The sequence below is a fragment of the Camelina sativa genome, chromosome 9 (genome assembly GCF_000633955.1).
Source record: "Camelina sativa cultivar DH55 chromosome 9, Cs, whole genome shotgun sequence".
Classification (NCBI taxonomy): domain Eukaryota; kingdom Viridiplantae; phylum Streptophyta; class Magnoliopsida; order Brassicales; family Brassicaceae; genus Camelina; species Camelina sativa.
The window spans coordinates 34,965,108-34,983,867 of record NC_025693.1 but is presented as its reverse complement, the minus strand read 5'-3'; the positions used below and the strand labels follow the sequence as shown (position 1 = coordinate 34,983,867).

The 18,760-nt window shown below is 38.3% G+C and overlaps 2 protein-coding genes, 1 long non-coding RNA gene and 2 pseudogenes across 4 annotated transcripts; 3 read left to right on the top strand and 2 right to left on the bottom strand.

Moving 5' to 3' along the window:
• On the bottom strand, positions 26-3,154 carry LOC104714149 (potential E3 ubiquitin-protein ligase ariadne-2). Of its 2 annotated transcripts, XM_010431408.2 has the most exons (7): positions 2,947-3,154; positions 2,370-2,438; positions 2,071-2,217; positions 1,559-1,954; positions 663-1,423; positions 475-574; positions 26-201 (listed from the first exon to the last, which is right to left on the bottom strand). In XM_010431408.2, the coding sequence occupies exons 4-6, from the start codon at positions 1,886-1,888 to the stop codon at positions 484-486; spliced, it is 1,182 nt and encodes a 393-aa protein (XP_010429710.1). In that variant the 5' UTR covers positions 1,889-1,954; positions 2,071-2,217; positions 2,370-2,438; positions 2,947-3,154; the 3' UTR covers positions 26-201; positions 475-483. The 2 variants fall into 2 exon arrangements, with proteins under 2 accessions (XP_010429710.1, XP_010429709.1); XM_010431407.2 differs by lacking the exon at positions 2,370-2,438.
• On the top strand, positions 3,969-5,944 carry LOC104714150 (F-box/LRR-repeat protein 13-like). The gene is made up of 3 exons (XM_010431410.2): positions 3,969-5,030; positions 5,148-5,288; positions 5,393-5,944. Exons 1-3 carry the CDS (start codon positions 4,035-4,037, stop codon positions 5,687-5,689), a joined length of 1,434 nt encoding a protein of 477 aa, XP_010429712.1. The 5' UTR covers positions 3,969-4,034; the 3' UTR covers positions 5,690-5,944.
• On the top strand, positions 6,291-7,341 carry LOC104714152 (annotated as a pseudogene).
• LOC104714153 lies at positions 8,041-9,029 on the top strand (annotated as a pseudogene).
• On the bottom strand, positions 15,220-16,638 carry LOC104714154. Its single transcript, XR_755727.2, has 5 exons — positions 16,235-16,638; positions 16,013-16,118; positions 15,705-15,778; positions 15,411-15,450; positions 15,220-15,231 (listed from the first exon to the last, which is right to left on the bottom strand). It is a non-coding gene; the product is annotated as an uncharacterized LOC104714154 (long non-coding RNA).

The window sequence follows — 18,760 nt, the reverse complement described above, 5'->3', positions numbered from 1 at the left end:
ATGGTCAAGTGCAATAATTAGTAAAGCAAAGCATAAAAGTAATTCACTTCAAACTTTTGAGCTTCATTACATAAACTTATTAATATATCCATTAAATAAAACACAATAACTTGAGAATCCAAACAAGAGTATTTTCCAGAGTACTTAGGGCTAGACTGATGAGCTTCCTCCGAGTGAGTCTGACATCCAGGAGATGCATTCCTGCAGTTGATTAGAAGATTCAGCACAAGGTTCGAGAGTCCATGAATATGCATCACATACTTGTTCGGTTTTTCATTTAGCGTCTAAAGACTGTTATGTTTTCATTTCCTCTAAACTCATAGAGTGTTGTTCGTGCAAAATCCATAGTGGGCTCTCAGACAAACGGTAGCATATCATCACTAATATCTTCAACATCATCAAAACAAGTCATCTTTGTCTTATAAGTTATATAAGAAAGAAACTATTTGGAATGATCGATCTATATAGTCAAACCTTGGATGTTTATTTCCCTGAGCGCGAGCATCCACATGTCAGTTTCTTCCTCTTTTTACACGCAGCCCCACATGTGTAACAGAACTCGTGTGAGCAGTGACTGCCATGAACAAAAGACAGATAGTTAGAGTCAGATTTGAACAGATAAAATATATATAAAACCAGGCTCAGTAAAAAATGTCCGATACCTGCAAGTCATTTGTTTGCACCCGCCACCATGTTCAATGGCGTTCCGACACTGGGGACACTTTTTCAATCCCTCTGTCTTCACAAAAGACTCAAAAAGCGCCGCGTCAGATTTCAGGTAAGACTCCGACTTCTTGAACTCATCGCAGGTCTTGTTGTTGTGCCATGGAACATGGCATTTTTTGCAGAAAGACAAGCCGCACTCTATGCACTTGCGTGCTTCTGACTGCCGAGGATTATTATTGCGTACATGCTTAATGAGGTCGAGGTCCGACATCAGAAAGGAACAAGAAGGGTTGGGACAGTAGACTCTGTGTTTAACGGGGATGGCCTTCTCCTTCTTGCGCTGGATCGCAAGAGTAATAGCATCAGCATCAGCAAAACCTCTACAATCCTCTGGCACAAGATCATTCTCGCAATCCGGGTAAGGGCAGATAGCTGTGTTGTTCCCTCGTACAAGTTGTTCGGATGAGAAAGGCATCCTCATGCACGTAACGCAGATGCGGTGGAAGCAGCCGCGCACCTCAAACTTATCATTAGGTGAAACGTAAGAGTAGCAGACCGGACAAGTCTCATACTCGGTGTCGCCCTCACACCATCTAGTTTGGGAAGCTATAGCATCTTTTGCTAGCTTAAAGACAGAATTGATGTCTCTGCTTAGAGCAAGTACTGCCTGACAAGACTTGAAACTTGTCTGAAGATGAAACACTCGCTCCAAAAGTTCTGATACAGCGGAATCGTTCGGTGTAGCTTTACGAGTAACCTGTAAATAAAACGAAAAAAATAAAACATGATGAGTGAGTGAGAGGCGTGAAGTGAATAACAACACACGTGAGGTACGTACATGAGGATATATATATATTTGGATTCAGGGTAAAAGAAGAAGAGAGAAACTTACGTAGGCCAAGGTATTGGAGTGGTCACAGAAGAATTGGATACTTTCCACACTGAGATGCAAGGCCCAATTCAAGCCGTGAATGAGGGCAGCCAGTTCCGCAGCTTCTGGGGGTGCCGGCTTTTGGGTTCTCAGAGTCTGAGCTTTATTAATCTCCAGTTTCGTGTCATCGTTAGAGTTACAGAGGGACAAACCTAAACCAAAGACCAGCATTGTATCATCCTTAATAAGCTCTTGACTCACCAAACCCTTGGAGTGTAACCGATAGGTATGAATTGCGGTGAAGGAGGAGGATTCTCCGAGGATTCTCGGAGGAGGAGGAGGATTGACCATGGATAATGAATGACTCGGAATTAGCTAGCGAGATAAAGGATGCGGATGATCTTTAAAGCGTGTAATCTGTACGAAAATAAAACCAAAGTGGTAGGATTTAAAAAATTTTATATTCAAACAACAACACTTAGGATGGATGATACACAAAATCTGAAACTTGAAGATTTGACACGCTCACATACCTCGAAAACCCACAGCTTGAATCAAAGCTCAGACACGTTGATCGAATCAAGCAAGAATCTCGCAGAAAAAAACAAAGCAGATATCTTGAAGATCAAGATGAGGCGAGAGATTGGATGAAATTGTTTTGCTGCTAGGGTTGATGGGACCTATATATATATATATATATATATATATATATATATATATAACAAGAAATGTTAAATTACTGTATGTATAATGGAAATCATTAAATCAATATCTCAAAAGTTAAATTAACATATATATAATAGGAAATTAATCTTTAAGAAAAAAATCTTACCCTTACCCTACGTATGTATACGGTTTATACATATGGCAAAAACAATTAATAGTAACATTCATCTAGAATCTGGAGAAAGGAAACTGCATGTTATAAAAAATTGATTTGCATAGAGATTTGATTATTATTCTTCTATTATTAATAGGATGCAAATGGTTGAAAGGGTTGGAATGACCCATTCATACAATTTTTTTTTTTTTTTTTTTGTTGGAAAAATTATTCTAACCACAAAGCTATTTGAATGCCAATTTTGTTCTAACTCATTCATCCCTATGCACCTAAATTCATGCCTATGCAACCATTTCCACCTAATCTATGCTAATACTCAAAAAAAAAAAAAAATTGGGGCGACGACAATTGCGACAGCAAGATTTCTTATCTGCCCTCATCTAAAAAAAAAAAAAGAACAAAAATTCATCAACCAAATTATAAGGGGATTAAACTTTCAAAACCCAGATGAAGAAGCAGAATATCGATTAAGATTTATTTGAGTAATTTCGTCGAGCGATTGGTGAACAATCTATGGAATTAAAAAACAAAAAAATCTAACTTGACTCAAGATTAGTAAGAGATTCACCTGGTAGAGATGATGCACCCGTAAATTAATGGTGGTGGTCTCTGTTTTCCACAAATGAGAACCTTTAATCACTAGTTCATCATTCTCCCTAAATTTCTCCAAGGAGGAATCAATCAAAGTAGAAGAATTGAAAAAGAAGAGTTAGGGATTTGGTGGAAGAGGAAAAAAGAACTCTTCCGATAGTTACGATGTCTCGTTACAAAACAAAAATAAAATAATAGGGCTTTAAACTCGAAATGTTTCAATAAAAAGCCCGAAAATCTCTTTATTCGGGTCAGGGCTTTTATTTATTTTAGCCCTTCTTTTCTTTTTTAAACCAAAAGCAAACTAATCCCATTACCATTTAGATTTCGTGTTTAATGGATATTGATGAGTCAAAATCCAACTCATTTAGCAAATTGGTGCAGATCAAAGGTATGATAAACACACAAAAAAAAACTTGTTTAGTCTAAGAATGCCCAAGAATCAATGTCTTCTTACTCTGTTGAGAACGCTTTCGTTCTCGCCGCAATAAGTGAATAAGAGTTTAAAAGCTCTTTGATTAAAATACAATAAGTTTAATCCTAATGGGAATCGATAAGTACCGAAGGCTCATCCTGCACCACAAATGGCACCAAATGTTTCACATTGAACACATCTGAACAACAAACATCCAGAGGTAGTTAAACACGATAATCATTAGCATTTATCTTCTCCAAAATCTCAAGTCGACCAATCTTCCTAGCTTTTAACTTGTTGTAAGTGCCTGGGGGAAAACGGTCACAAAATGCATATCTTGTTATATAAAGTTTATGTGAAAATGTTGGGAAAATACATTAGCATACAGAGAGAGGAGAGAGAGAGAGTTGGGGAAATAATACTAGTTAATTAATAAGAGACGAAAGAAATTGCAAATTTGGGCATCATAATGCAAAAAAGGAAGAGTTGAAGAAACTTAAACGACCAAAAAAAAACCCAAAACAAACCGTTGTGAGCCCAGTAATGTGAGGCCCATACCATATTAACATCTCTTCAGGTTCTCTCTCTCGTTTCTCTCCACTTAGACCTAAAATCTTTTGGATTCGTCGTTTGCTCCGCAAAGTACACAAATGGATGAAGCTGAAGAAGTACGTGTTGGTGCCAAACAATCGGGTGAAGTGGATCGGATAAGCCATTTGCCAGACTCTTTGCTATGTCAGGTACTCTTGTTTCTTCCGACTAAGGATGTGGTCAAATCTAGTGTTTTATCTAGAAGATGGAGAGATCTCTGGAAATGCGTGCCTCGATTGGACTTGTATGGTTTTGATTTCCATGAAGAAGGCTGTTATACGGAAAGCGGCATGGAAAATTGCGTGAGTTTTGTCGATAGATTTCTGAGTTTTGTCGATAGATTTCTGGGTCTTCACAGTGAGTCGTGCTTGGAAAGTGTTAGGTTTAGCTTCCTTGGTGATGGGAATCGTGAGCCTGATAATGCTCTTATCTGGCGGTGGATGAACACTGTCCTCGACATGAAAGTTAAACATATCGAGTATAGCGAAGATGCAAGGGAGAGTGATGAGTCTCAGATACCTCCAGCCATTTACACTTGTCTGACTTTGGTATCCTTAGAGCTCTGCGGCGTAACCATGTCCAGTCCCGAGTTTGTTTCTTTACCTTCTCTCAGAGTTCTCGATCTAATTTATGTTATATTCCCCGACGATTTGGCTTTGGAAACGCTCATCTCAGGCTGCACAGCTCTTGAAACCTTAAATATTGCTAGGAGTGCGGCGAGTGCCTATGATAAACTACTAGTCTTACGAGTCTGTTCTCAGTCTCTGTTGAGCTTCACTTATTGTCAGGACAAGGAGGAGGATTTTATGGTAGATAGATCAGTTGTAATTGATGCGCCTAGGCTTAAGTTTCTGAAGCTAGATAGTCATCGAACTGCAAGTTTCATAATCAAAAATTCCGGTTCCCTAGTTAAGGTGGATATCGACATTGTGTTTAGCTTGTCTGGTGGAAGCAATTTTGATCCAGCTGATCTACCAAAGAGAAATATGATTCGTAATTTTCTTGGTAGCATCTATCTCGTCAAAGATGTGATCATCTCATCCAGGACTCTTGAGGTAACCTGGCTGTGTTGAACTTTCTATTTGAATTTGCTTAACTTTTATCCTCAAAGTTATTTCCCCCTGATTCCTTTCTTTTTCTTCTTCTTCTTCTTCTTCTTCGTCTTCTTACAGGTCTTCTATGACTACTCTAGATGTGAACCACTGCCCTTATTCTGTAACCTGTCTTCCTTGAATGTGTTTTTCGCCCACGACAGTTGGGAAATGTTGCCAAACTTTCTTCACAGTTGCCCAAATCTGAAATCTCTTGTCGTGGTTAGTATTTATTTTAATTGAAATCATCCAACCTCCTCCTTTGTTAAAATGCAAATGGTTAAAAGGTATCATATATTGAACACTTGGTTGTGTTGTACTTGCAGGATTTACCTATTTATCCGGACCCTGGGAGAATCTATATGATTCCTGGACCTCGGTGTGTCCTATCATCTCTCGAGTATGTTCGGATAATGAGGCCATTGAATGGGGAGGAGTTGGAGACGAAACTAGTGAGTTACATTCTGGAGAACTCACCAATCCTCAAGAAACTGACTCTGATTCTGAGCGCGGGATGCGGATTCTACAGAAAGAAAGGAAAATCTGTCATCTTAAAGGAACTCATTGCTATTCCAAGACTCTCTACCTCATGCCGAGTGATCGTTTCTATCTGGGAAATTTAGACATTTATCTGGTGGTAGTCATCAGACTTTTTTTAGACTATGAAATTTCAAGTTTATTCGTTTGTGTTGTGATGATGTGTTAGAAACCTCGTAAGAAAACCATATGTATGGGTCAAATTAGCATCACTCCCTTTTTTTTTTTTGTACTTCTTAGTTCTTACTTCTTACCATTCCAAAGGCTCTCTTCTACCTTTAAAAGATGTTTCTATTAATGTGAACTCTATATTTCTTCTTTATTTCTTGTTTTCATGATTATGTTAGCTCGTAAGAGAAGGAGTTGAGGCCATCGATGTAATGACTTATATTTGACTCTTTTTTTTCCAAGAAAGTGATGGATTGATCTCCATCTCAATTCGTCATCTAAAAAAATGTGCTTTATTTTTAAGCGAGTTCAGAGTTCATTGACGAATTCAAAAGCAGAGAACTAGGACGAAAATATCACAAAGTGAAAGTTCAGATGGTTTAGGGACTTGGGGTGGAAAAATATGAAATGTCAAAAGTATAGGGTTTTATCTGTAAAACATAGAGAAATTAGGTGAAAAATATAATAAAGTGAAAGTTCAGGCGCTAAATGGTAAAGAGGTATAATGAATAAAAAAAAATAAAAAGCGAGCTAATGACACAAAACGGAGGGGAGCCTGAAGTTGGTCATCGCCGGGGAAATATGAATCTGTACGACGATGAATCACTGAAGCAAGAAGTAATCTACCTTCACTCGCTCTGGCACCAAGGTCCTCCGACCCGAAACCCAATCCCTAGCCCTAATTTCAACCCGGTTCAACGACCCACCAGCAGGCCCAATTACATCCCGCCGGCGGATTTGCAACTTCTCTCTCTCTCTCTCTCTCGCTATGGAGCTGTTACTCCACAGAAGATCATATCCAGAAACCCTAACAATCCTCCAATTCTCTACAACAACAACAACAAGCGTCCGAGGCCTGATTCGGGCCCCAGAATGGCCTGTGAATCAGTCTCCTTCTACTACGGGATCTGGATGGGCTGAACAAAGGCCGTGTAAGAAGGCGCGAGCTATTACGGAGGAGGAGAAAGCGAATTTGGCTGCGAATTCGATTCAGAGAGATATCCATCGAACCTGTCGCGAGTTCTTCGGTAACGAAGATGGTAGTGATGAAGGAGATGATGAGGATCAGTCGTTTGAGTTTTTGACGAGAGTGTTTGAGAAGAATACTGGGAATTCTGGTGTTTGGTGTGTGGTGGCACTGGAGAGAAGGAGTTGTAGGAAGTTTAAGAGCTGTTTGGCTTTAATTCAGCATTCGCTTTCCATTAATAAGACTGATTTGAAAACTCAGCATAGAGCTTTTGCGCAATGTTCTTGGTTGGGACGTTAACAACCCTGTTGTTTCGAGCCAGAAGGACGCTCATCAGGTTAGATTCTAATACACCTTGGAAGGAGTTAAGTTTGCAAGTAATGTAGTCTGTCGCTTCAAAAAAGATGACTAATTTACTTGTGTGATAGTTCAGGTTACTATCTGCTTTTAATGATCAGAGATGATCCTTGTTAGGTTTCTTGAATGGTTCTTTCTGGTGATTCAGAAATATTTTTTTTGGTTATTTTTGTTTGACAGACTGTGGGTGTGGGCGTAGAGGTGGTTGTGGAAGGTGCATCTGAGCTGCCTTCAGAACCTCTCTGATGTACACAGGAAACCCGCAAACAGAAAAAACGAAACCAGTCGAGTCTGCAAAAGTCAGATCAAAATGGGAAACCAATTGATTTCATCGAAGAACAAACCCCAGGTTTGGTTTTCCATTCATTTCCTCGTTACTTACATCTATCTCTGACATCAATTGTTCTTACATTATCACTTGTGGGATTGTAGGGATGGCTGATATGATCCTTGTTAACAGTAACTTCACGGCATCAACATTTGCCAATACATTTAAAAGGCTAAATGCACAAGGAAGTCGCCCAGCTGTACTTACTTAACCCACCAGTCAATATTGATCAGTTCAGTGAACCCCATACTTATAAGTATTGTATATCCCTGAACTCCAAATTTACAGGATACTAAAGCAAGCTTCCATATGGAAAAATTACTTCTCTGCCGGTTTCTATAACTTCTTCTTTATCTCGAGCAGGTTGAATTTCCTCTCCATAAACCGCTTTGAGAGGAAAAAGAACATCGATCTAGCCGTTTCAGCTTTTGCTATGCTATGCAAACATGAGCAAAATCTGGCTGACTTCCCTATCATTATCATATGTGCTGTTTGTATTCTAACAAAGCTCTGTTATTCAGGTGGATATGACGAGCNAGTTATATAATGAATTTAAAAAAAAAAAAAAGCGAACTAATGACACAAGACGGAGACTGAAGTTGTTCATCGCCGGGAAATATGAATCTGTACGACGATGAATCACTGAAGCAAGAAGTAATCTACCTTCACTCGCTCTGGCACCAAGGTCCTCCGACCCGAAACCCAATCCCTAGCCCTAATTTCAACCCGGTTCAACGACCCACCAGCAGGCCCAATTACATCCCGCCGGCGGATTTGCAACTTCTCTCTCTCTCTCTCTCTCGCTATGGAGCTGTTACTCCACAGAAGATCATATCCAGAAACCCTAACAATCCTCCAATTCTCTACAACAACAACAACAAGCGTCCGAGGCCTGATTCGGGCCCCAGAATGGCCTGTGAATCAGTCTCCTTCTACTACGGGATCTGGATGGGCTGAACAAAGGCCGTGTAAGAAGGCGCGAGCTATTACGGAGGAGGAGAAAGCGAATTTGGCTGCGAATTCGATTCAGAGAGATATCCATCGAACCTGTCGCGAGTTCTTCGGTAACGAAGATGGTAGTGATGAAGGAGATGATGAGGATCAGTCGTTTGAGTTTTTGACGAGAGTGTTTGAGAAGAATACTGGGAATTCTGGTGTTTGGTGTGTGGTGGCACTGGAGAGAAGGAGTTGTAGGAAGTTTAAGAGCTGTTTGGCTTTAATTCAGCATTCGCTTTCCATTAATAAGACTGATTTGAAAACTCAGCATAGAGCTTTTGCGCAATGTTCTTGGTTGGGACGTTAACAACCCTGTTGTTTCGAGCCAGAAGGACGCTCATCAGGTTAGATTCTAATACACCTTGGAAGGAGTTAAGTTTGCAAGTAATGTAGTCTGTCGCTTCAAAAAAGATGACTAATTTACTTGTGTGATAGTTCAGGTTACTATCTGCTTTTAATGATCAGAGATGATCCTTGTTAGGTTTCTTGAATGGTTCTTTCTGGTGATTCAGAAATATTTTTTTTGGTTATTTTTGTTTGACAGACTGTGGGTGTGGGCGTAGAGGTGGTTGTGGAAGGTGCATCTGAGCTGCCTTCAGAACCTCTCTGATGTACACAGGAAACCCGCAAACAGAAAAAACGAAACCAGTCGAGTCTGCAAAAGTCAGATCAAAATGGGAAACCAATTGATTTCATCGAAGAACAAACCCCAGGTTTGGTTTTCCATTCATTTCCTCGTTACTTACATCTATCTCTGACATCAATTGTTCTTACATTATCACTTGTGGGATTGTAGGGATGGCTGATATGATCCTTGTTAACAGTAACTTCACGGCATCAACATTTGCCAATACATTTAAAAGGCTAAATGCACAAGGAAGTCGCCCAGCTGTACTTACTTAACCCACCAGTCAATATTGATCAGTTCAGTGAACCCCATACTTATAAGTATTGTATATCCCTGAACTCCAAATTTACAGGATACTAAAGCAAGCTTCCATATGGAAAAATTACTTCTCTGCCGGTTTCTATAACTTCTTCTTTATCTCGAGCAGGTTGAATTTCCTCTCCATAAACCGCTTTGAGAGGAAAAAGAACATCGATCTAGCCGTTTCAGCTTTTGCTATGCTATGCAAACATGAGCAAAATCTGGCTGACTTCCCTATCATTATCATATGTGCTGTTTGTATTCTAACAAAGCTCTGTTATTCAGGTGGATATGACGAGCGATTGAAGGAGAATGTTGAGTACTTAGAGGAGCTCAGAAGTTTAGCCGAGAAAGAAGGAGTTTCTGATCGAGTTAACTTCATTACGTCTTGTTCAACCGCTGAAAGAAATTAACTTCTCTCTGGTTGCTGGTTACACCTATCATTTTTTTTGGCTACCTTTGTGAACCGACTCCAGAAGATTTCAGTTCGGCAATGGCTAGATTCATCGAAGATCCTGAATTGGCGAAGAGAATGGGAGGTGAGGCCAGGAATCATGTCGTCGAATCATTCTCTGTGAAGACGTTTGGACAGAAGTTGAATCAGTATCTCGTTGATGCCGTATCAAGTTTAGAAGATTGAGATTCCTTTGTTTAGTAATCATAGATTGCTCGTTAAACATTTATATACATTAGGCTTAGGTCTAAAAATACGGGAGCTTTATTGTCGGGTCAAATCATCTTTATTCTTTAACTTGAAGATTGGTTGTTGACAGTTTTGTTTAGTTTAGTTTTGTTTTCGATTTTGGTTTGTGGATATAAATTTGACGGAATAAAATCGAAACAGTACTCTGTTTCATATTGGCCAAGTCAATTGAGTCTCGGACCTCTCGGTCTATATAATTTGTGCTTTATCGGGCCTGTATATTTATTACATGATGTGGTCCTATATGGGCCAGGCCTGATTATTCTACAGAATAGATTACAATTTCCTAAACGATATCGTTTGGTTAACAAAGCTCTAGCCCGCTTATCGGGTGTGTCACACAACAGGCAAATAATTTAGAACAGCGCCCACGCGCATTATTTATAAGCGCGTAGCGCGCGTTTCATCAATTCAGCGTTGTCCGTGTTGTTTGGTTTTAAGTTTGTCAGACGCTCGTTACCTAATTTTCTCAAAATATTAAAAATCCTTCGATTTTTATAGTCCTATATGGGCCTATATGGGCCTATATGGGCTGGGCAGGGTTAGGCTTAATTACTCCACCACATTGCCATTTTGTTGAAACGTTGTCGTTTGAAAATTCAGTGTAATTTTTTTTTTTTTTTTAAGGGTTTGCAGTTTTATTACTAAACTGTCTGGGCTATTTTCCGGACGCAGCTCTTCGGTACTCAGCAGCAAATGCCCACATTGGGAATGTTTACCTGTGAGTAGCTTAGTGTATCAAGCAGTTTTTCCATGAACACTTCTACAGTTTCCTGCAAATGCGATAATTTCATTTTTCTTAATCAAATATATGTACTAAGATAAGGGAAGAGATGAAACAATTTTAAATTTATAGCGCAGTGGATGATGTCTTCTAACCTGTTGTGGGAAATCTCCATCTCTTTTGTCGTGTGGTCCGGATAGAGTTGCTTGAACAGAACCAGAGCTTGCGGGAACAGAGGAGGTACATTCCACAAACTCACGCTCAGCCACAAGATTAGCAAAATAATTCTGTGGGATTGAGCAACTGTTACAAAGGATTAAACATCAGAGAACTAGCAAAAAATGTGTGAGCATCCTTGTATCTTTCAGAACTTACTTCAATCCACTCATATGCAACACTACAGAGTACAGACTCAAAGAAGTTATTGGGGGTAACAACATTGGTCTCACATATAGCTAGATATAAACTTACCTGCAAAGATAGCAAGAGATTAACAGAATTGCTGTGTTGATCAGGATCATGGAGAGAAGCATGCGACACTACATACTCAAAGAAGTTATTGGGGTAACCTCTTGTTGAGACTCTTGACTCCAACGACTAATTTGATAACCTTCACAGCAGAACCAAAGAAGTTAAGACTAATTAGAGGCATAACTCTTCAGAAAACTCAATACTAGTTCTGCTTAAAACATAAAATTCGATTACCTTTAGAGCTCCAGCTAGTACGATATGAAATTTGCAATTTGCAGGGGTGAGTTGCCTCAGGACCTTCTCCAAGCATATGTAAAACAACCTGCAAAAACGAAGATGAAACTTACTTACTTAGGGACGCATTATTTAAGAAGTATAACAAAGAAAAGAGGTATGAACATAATAAAAAGCAACAGAGAGAGAGAGAGACCAAACCCTAGATGAACAATTCCACAAGTATGAATTCAGAGGCCGGAGGAGCGATGATCAGATAACAAACTTGCTTTCAAAACACATTTTTTGGCAGTTGTGACAACTGATCTGATCCACAGCAGCAGAACTTCCTACAACAACAAGACCATGCAAAAGAAAAACAGACTACGATTTCAAAATTCTCAGTTGAACATCATAAGTTTCGCAGTTTATAAGTGCCATTCTCGTAACTCTCACTTGTAGTTTCGAACAAGAGAAGATAAATAAGAGAGGTTACCTGATTAGCCTAACCATGGAGTGGCCCAGCTAAACCATTTAATGCAGCTGCAGATGGAAGATATGGATCCGAAAGTGCACTCCCAACCTTCACGAAGAAACATAATAAGCCAAAAACAGAATCATCAGAAGTGTATATGAAAAACATTTGGATCGGAGTACAGTCACGTTCTTGTCCACCAAGTATTGTAACTTATACTCACTGTCTGAAAATCAGGTCAGTGACCATATTATGAGATGAAAAAGAATGTGAGAAAACAAGAATGAAATCTAACGTACCCATTCTGTAAAGGTATTGGCATCATGCTCCTCATGGCTTAAAGAACCTGGCATAGTGCTGCTGCAAGTAAACCAACACAATTAGAAGGAGAATGTGTATTCATGTTCAAAGCACCAGGAAAAGTGTAAAATTCATTCCTCTGACCTCTGAAAATTATTCTAGAAGCATAGGAAAAAAATAGTTTACCCGGCATCTGAGTAAATCCAGAGCTTAAGGCCCTTGCTGTGAACATGATCCGCAGGCGCTTTAGTACCAGAAGGGAAAGTTTTGACTTCTTTGACACCAGACTTCCCTGGAAAACAGAGTTAAGGAAGATAATGTCAAGTAAAACTGCAGAACGAGAAATTAAACCAGGAATCAAAAACAAGTGTCACGAGCAATTTCAGCCCATCAACCATCTGAGCAACAAAATCAAGATTTCAGTACTGTGAGGAACAATATAAACTCATAAATCAAATAAAATTGTGATATCATATTTACCTTATGCCATGTCTAAGGAGCTGACCTCGCATAAAAGGAGTAATGAGCAAAAGATGCTATATATATTCCCAAGATGCTCCACAATGGCAGAAAGATGGTATTTTTGTAGAAACTTGGAGAAACAAAACGATAACCAGTTAGGATGCTAAGACATGAAAATCTCAAGATGATTTTATGGAACCAAAAGCTAATCACTTACATGGGAATCTTGGTTACTATTGCTCATGTAAGGGAAGCAAAGTCCAACTCCAAAGGGAACTTCATAGTATGTCCATCATTAAAAAGGAGAATAACGTACTCAGTTTCTGTTCGAAAGAGCACATATGCCATGTCCGTCTGTGAAACAAAAGAGCACATACTATAATTTTTCAAAAAATCACAAACAAATGAGAATGCAATGAACAGATGAAGAATGGTTAAATGTAAGACATTTGGCAAGTTTATTCTCTGAGCAAGTTGTGTGTGTAGCTACTAGTGGACTTGCCAACAGAAGCTGTTCCGCAAACAGGTGTGACAAGAGGCACTCTCTTTGATGATGAAATCTGTAAACTAGACATCGAGAGGGAACATAGTAAGTAGCGATCTGCTGTGTTGTCTCCAAGATATATTCTAACATGAAAAATATTAACAGTGAGAAAAGATTAAATAATATGTAGCGTATTATTACTTTGTCATCATGTTGTAATGATTAAGTAATGTACTCTTCCCCATATGTAACCACGTCAAGCCATAAGCAAGCTGCAAAATGAAAATCATCATCAGAATACTTAAGAAACATTATTAATTCACAAGACATGTCTTAAAATAGAGTTTCTATCAAAGATCTGAAGTATGCTCTGCACCTTAAAACAAATAATTGGTTTCCAAAATCAGACTGAGACCTGCAAAGCCAAAACAAAGCAGAGTTACGTTACAAACAAAAATATCGAAAGTAAGTAAATGTATTCGAAGATAAAGAGAGGAGACATTACTTTGTCATCATGCTATAATGATCAAATGTACCTTTCTCCAGAACCACGTCGCGCCATAAGCAGCAAGCTGCAATTGAAATCATCATCAGAAAACATTATTCACAAGACATATACTAAGATAAAATTTTAAGCAAAGAACTGAAGTATGCTCTGCACCTTAAACAAATAATTAGCTTGGTTTCCAAAATCAGACTGAGCAGACTGAGACGACCCAGCAAAGATAAAACAAAGCAGATTTATGTTATAAACGAACACAACGAAAGCAAGTAAAATTGAATCGATGATAAGACAGAAGATGAGTTGTGACATACACATCAGGAAGACTGTTGATAGAGAGAATAACAGAGCGAAGAGTAAAGATTAGATGTGGGGCATGAATTGATAGATCAAGGCATTACCTAAAGTACCGCCGAGCTTCAGCATACTTTTTGATACAATAGTAGTAACAACCCACCGCAAACCATGACAACGCCCTACAAAACCACGCAGGAGTATTTATACCACAGAGCATCAAGCAAAGGAATTATGAAACTTTGACTCATACACAAAAACGTGAAATCAATTTCACATGTTCAACGAGACCAAGTACATAAAACACATTCCACCAAAAAAACATGCTCTTGAAGTTGATTCATGGTCTTGACAAGCTGAACCATAAACAGATTAACTATCCTAGCTAGGATTGGGATAAAATCATAAGAACTATATTGACATGCTCACGCACTGGCCATATAGAAAATGAATTTCATACTCACTTTGAAGGGTAGTCTTTTACTAAATTGCACGCCATTAGATAGAGCTCATTTGAATTACCAAGTTCCATGGCAGCGGCCAAATGTACCAAGGTACACTTCAAATGAAAAGGATCTTTTTCAAGGAGTCTGTCAAATAAGACCAAAAGAGAATCACAATGCTAGAATCATTCAAGTTTCATATTGCTCAAAATTTAGCATCAGCAGTAATATACAACTTACGCAGAGGTTAGTTCGAAACACTTCTGATATTCACAGCATTGATGGTAGTACTGAGCTTTACAGGCCAACAGATCAGTGTTATTAGCCAATGTGATCATCGATGATCCAGAGACACTACCACTTTCGTTTTCAAGCTTCTTGAACTTAGCATCTATCGTGCTCTGTTGGTCATACTGGACATGAAGAAGTAGTAAGTATAAAGAAGAAGAAGAAAAGATGCTAGCCAAAAGAAATTAGCAGAATAGAGAATCAGCAAGCAAATTCCAAATATAAGTGCTACGTATCTATTGACACAAATCGGATCAACACCTTACAACATAGAAATGTTTACCTTCTTTATCAAGCATGAATAGAAAGAAGAGAGCCATCCGTCTTCTGGACTAAATTGCAGTGAAGAAAGCAGACTCGATTCTGAATTTCAAGTAATCAAAGTCTCAGTTAACTTCTAGTCATGTAAACGACAACGCCATGAAACAAATAAGACGATAAAATAAAGAAAAATGAAAAAGCTTAAAACTATAACTCACCTTCTTCAGATGTAAGCATATGACTTTTTATAAGGCATTCCAAAGCCTGAAAGGATAGATTACAGAAATCACGTCCATGTAAAGTTTTCTGATATCTACAAGAGCTACATCGGGGTTTTTAATACTATACAGTGATTAAGAGAATTTTATCTTCCCACATTAGGTCTGCAACTTCCATGGTAACTAAAAATAACATGCAGCAATTGACTAGGGCGCTAGTAGTACCTCATAGCACAGAGGATCAGCCTTAATAGCAGCTTTGTACCTGCAAACTCAACCGAAACGAATGAGTTAAATGAATATGAAGTTCAAGATTCCCACACACCACTCAATCATAATAGATGGATCAGCCAGATTACACACAAGATCCTAATATTTCCTACTAGCAGTTCAGAGAAACTTATATACATATGCTCAGATTATGTTACACCACTAAATTAATAAGATCAGTCTCTCAAAATCATCAAAATGCAAATGATCCGCTGAACAAGAAAGATAAGTGAAAGAAGGCTCACTGACCATTGTCGAGCCTGAGAACGGTTTTGTAAAGCTCCATATGCTTTCCCTCTTAAGAAGCATATTGCCGAAGAAATCTGCAAAAGACAACCCCCCATATATCAGTGCAGTCACTTGCAAAACCTTCAACCTCAGATGGTATAGTGGAGAAACAGTATATAGTAGTCAGACCACTTAATTGTTATTCCAAGAAAAAATTCACTTACTAAACCTTCTAAAGTCGTCTACATAATAGTATAATACTAGCTGCAGTACATATAGAATAAAGTATTATACATTTGAATAGAGTAAAAAAAAAAAATCTAACTTACATTAATCTATGACGCTACCATCTTTGGCATCATAGACAATTCCATCTTCATCAACCTTAGCATCACCAAGCATCAAGAGGCACTGATCCCATTCCTTCAATTCCTCCTGAAACACACACACAGAAATTTACCCGATAAACCCTAAAACCACTCCATTCAAGCGAAACAATCCCACGAGAAATAGATAATTAGATAGAAGAAGAAGGGAGAAATCGGAATTACGAGGCACTTGGCGGCGAGGTAACGGAATCGAAGATCTCGGAGGACAATCTTAGAGGCGTTGAAAAGGTGAAAGGCGCGTCGGTAATGGCGACCAAGAAAAAGAGCTTAATGTCAGATAGAAACAAAAAGAACTTTGATGGATCCGAATTGCATTGTATCCTCTTAGCGATATAAACCCAAGAAACTCAAAACAAATAGGGATTTTAGGATTTAAACCCAGATTCGAAAACACGGAAGCAAAGTCGGATGTAAATAAAATAAAATAAAATAAAAACTAAGGCAGATTCTTCACAAACACAGGCAAATAAGACCCGAATAGATCTCTGAGACGGAGAGGGGAGCATAAGACGGCGAAACGGCATCGCCGGAAAGAAAAAAAAGATTTGATTAGAGCGAAGTGGTAACTTTTTTATTTATTTATTAGTATTATATTCAGTGAAGAAGTGATGATAGTATACTACAGTGGAAATCTTTTGCTTTTCTTTTTTCTAAAAGCAATTATTGAAAAAGAAAAGAAAAAAAAAAAGAAAAGTATAAAAGCAATCATCTTCATCGTTGTTCATTTACTCGTCCTTCTCTTTCTAATTCTCCTTCTCCGACTCTTCATCCTCTCTCTTCTTTTTATTCTTCAGCGCGCCTACATCACCTCTCTTCTTGTTGTTGTTCTTCATCTTCTCATTCTCCCGATCGAACTCGATCATGACACGCTCGCCTCGAGAAGTAAGCCTTACGAAGGAAGTTACCGTACTACTCTTCTCTTTAATGAGATACGTCTTCTGAAAGACGGTGAACGTGAATGACCGGTAGCCGCAGCTGCGAACCTCTGGGGGAACGTCCGGTCGCATTATTGCGGCGGTCTTCTCAGCAGCGAGCTTCATCAGCGCCGTCGATTTGGTAGCTGAACCCAGCATCTTGAGAAAAGCTCGCTTGGCACGGTTAAGAATCGTCATGCTTTTTTGTTTTTTTTTTTCTCTGATTATTAAGATTAGTGCTGCTTATATATGATCACTGGAGTCTGGAGTGATCGTTAGAGGTTTCGTTACAAGAGGAGGTTGTTAGATTTGACGGTTATTTCCTTTTTTTTTTTTATTTTAAAAATATTAAAAATAAATCAATAAAACGGCTCTCTCTAAAATTTTTAACGTTTTCAGGATCACTATAAAATATTGATTGATGTATGTGGACAAATTTTAACTGGCCTTAAGTTATTAGGAGCTCGGATATTTTGATCAGTGATTCTTCACTTGGATTTGAAAAATGTTGCGTTTAATGAATCTGTAGTGTTTTAAGTGACAGATTTGCCCTCAACCTATCTCGTTCTTTTTCATTCGCGGAATTGGGATGTCGAGCGTCCTCTAGGACCTCTACAATAATAAAGCTCACCAAAGTGATATGTACATGCAATAGATTTTTACTCCGCGTGGTTTGTTTACAAACTCTGGGTATTTTTTTAATGGTGATACGGATGACAAATGTACATGCAATAGATTTTTACTCCGCGTGGTTTGTTTACAAACTCTGGGTATTTTTTTAATGGTGATACGGATGACAATAAAATTTGCCGTAGCGAATAATTTATTGTTTTACACGCGCGGAGCCTAGGTATCATTAAGCTACATTTAATTCGTTTATCATTTAAGCTAATGTATCGACCACTTTTTTTTTTTTTTTTTTTTTTACATCTAGCTTTCTTTGTTGAGCTGAAAAATCCAATTTACGTAATAACATTATAGTGGTTTTTTTGAAAATTTAATCCAATAATTTAGTTTACGTTTCCTACCTGTCATATATCATAAAGTACATAATTTAACCCCAATAATAACAAAACAAGATAAATACTATGATTAAGCTTGACAGCTTTGTTCTTAAACTTTGTCCTTTTTAATGTTTTTTTTTTTTTACTTTGCACTCAGAAGATGTGTTGAGGTAAGAAAGGGACACCTGCGATTCCTTGACAAAAGACAAGTTTGCTTGGCTTTAATTAATTATATCGTTTGTTATTTGACGAAACTGTATTTATTTGACACCGAAATGTTCATCAATCTTTTCCTTCCCTTGGAAACCAAGTAGCCACTTGTGTACAAGATCCATTAAAGCACTTGTGCATCTAGTGTCATGTGATGTATACAGTGTAAATGTGTAATATGTGCGTGTGTGTGCGTGCTTGGATATTTGAATGTTTACTTACAATCTCAAACACTGGTATGATCATGCATTCCAGCGTTACCAGTTATTTTTTCAAAGCAAATAAAATATTTAAATAAGAAAAACTTATCTTACAATGAATTCATAAATTTTAAATTATTGAAGGCGTAACTCATACCTGAAATTGCATGGGCCGGCTCAGTTATTGGACGGGTTATCCTAATTTAATAGTTGGCCGGCCTAGGGTAAATTTCCTTTCAACGCTGATGGGAGTCGATTAGGGTTAAAACGGCGTGTGTCGTCCGCTTATAAATAGATACACCGTAGATCAAAATATATTCAGGATTTGTAAAGACTTTTCTCACAGGAAAAAAGGAAAAA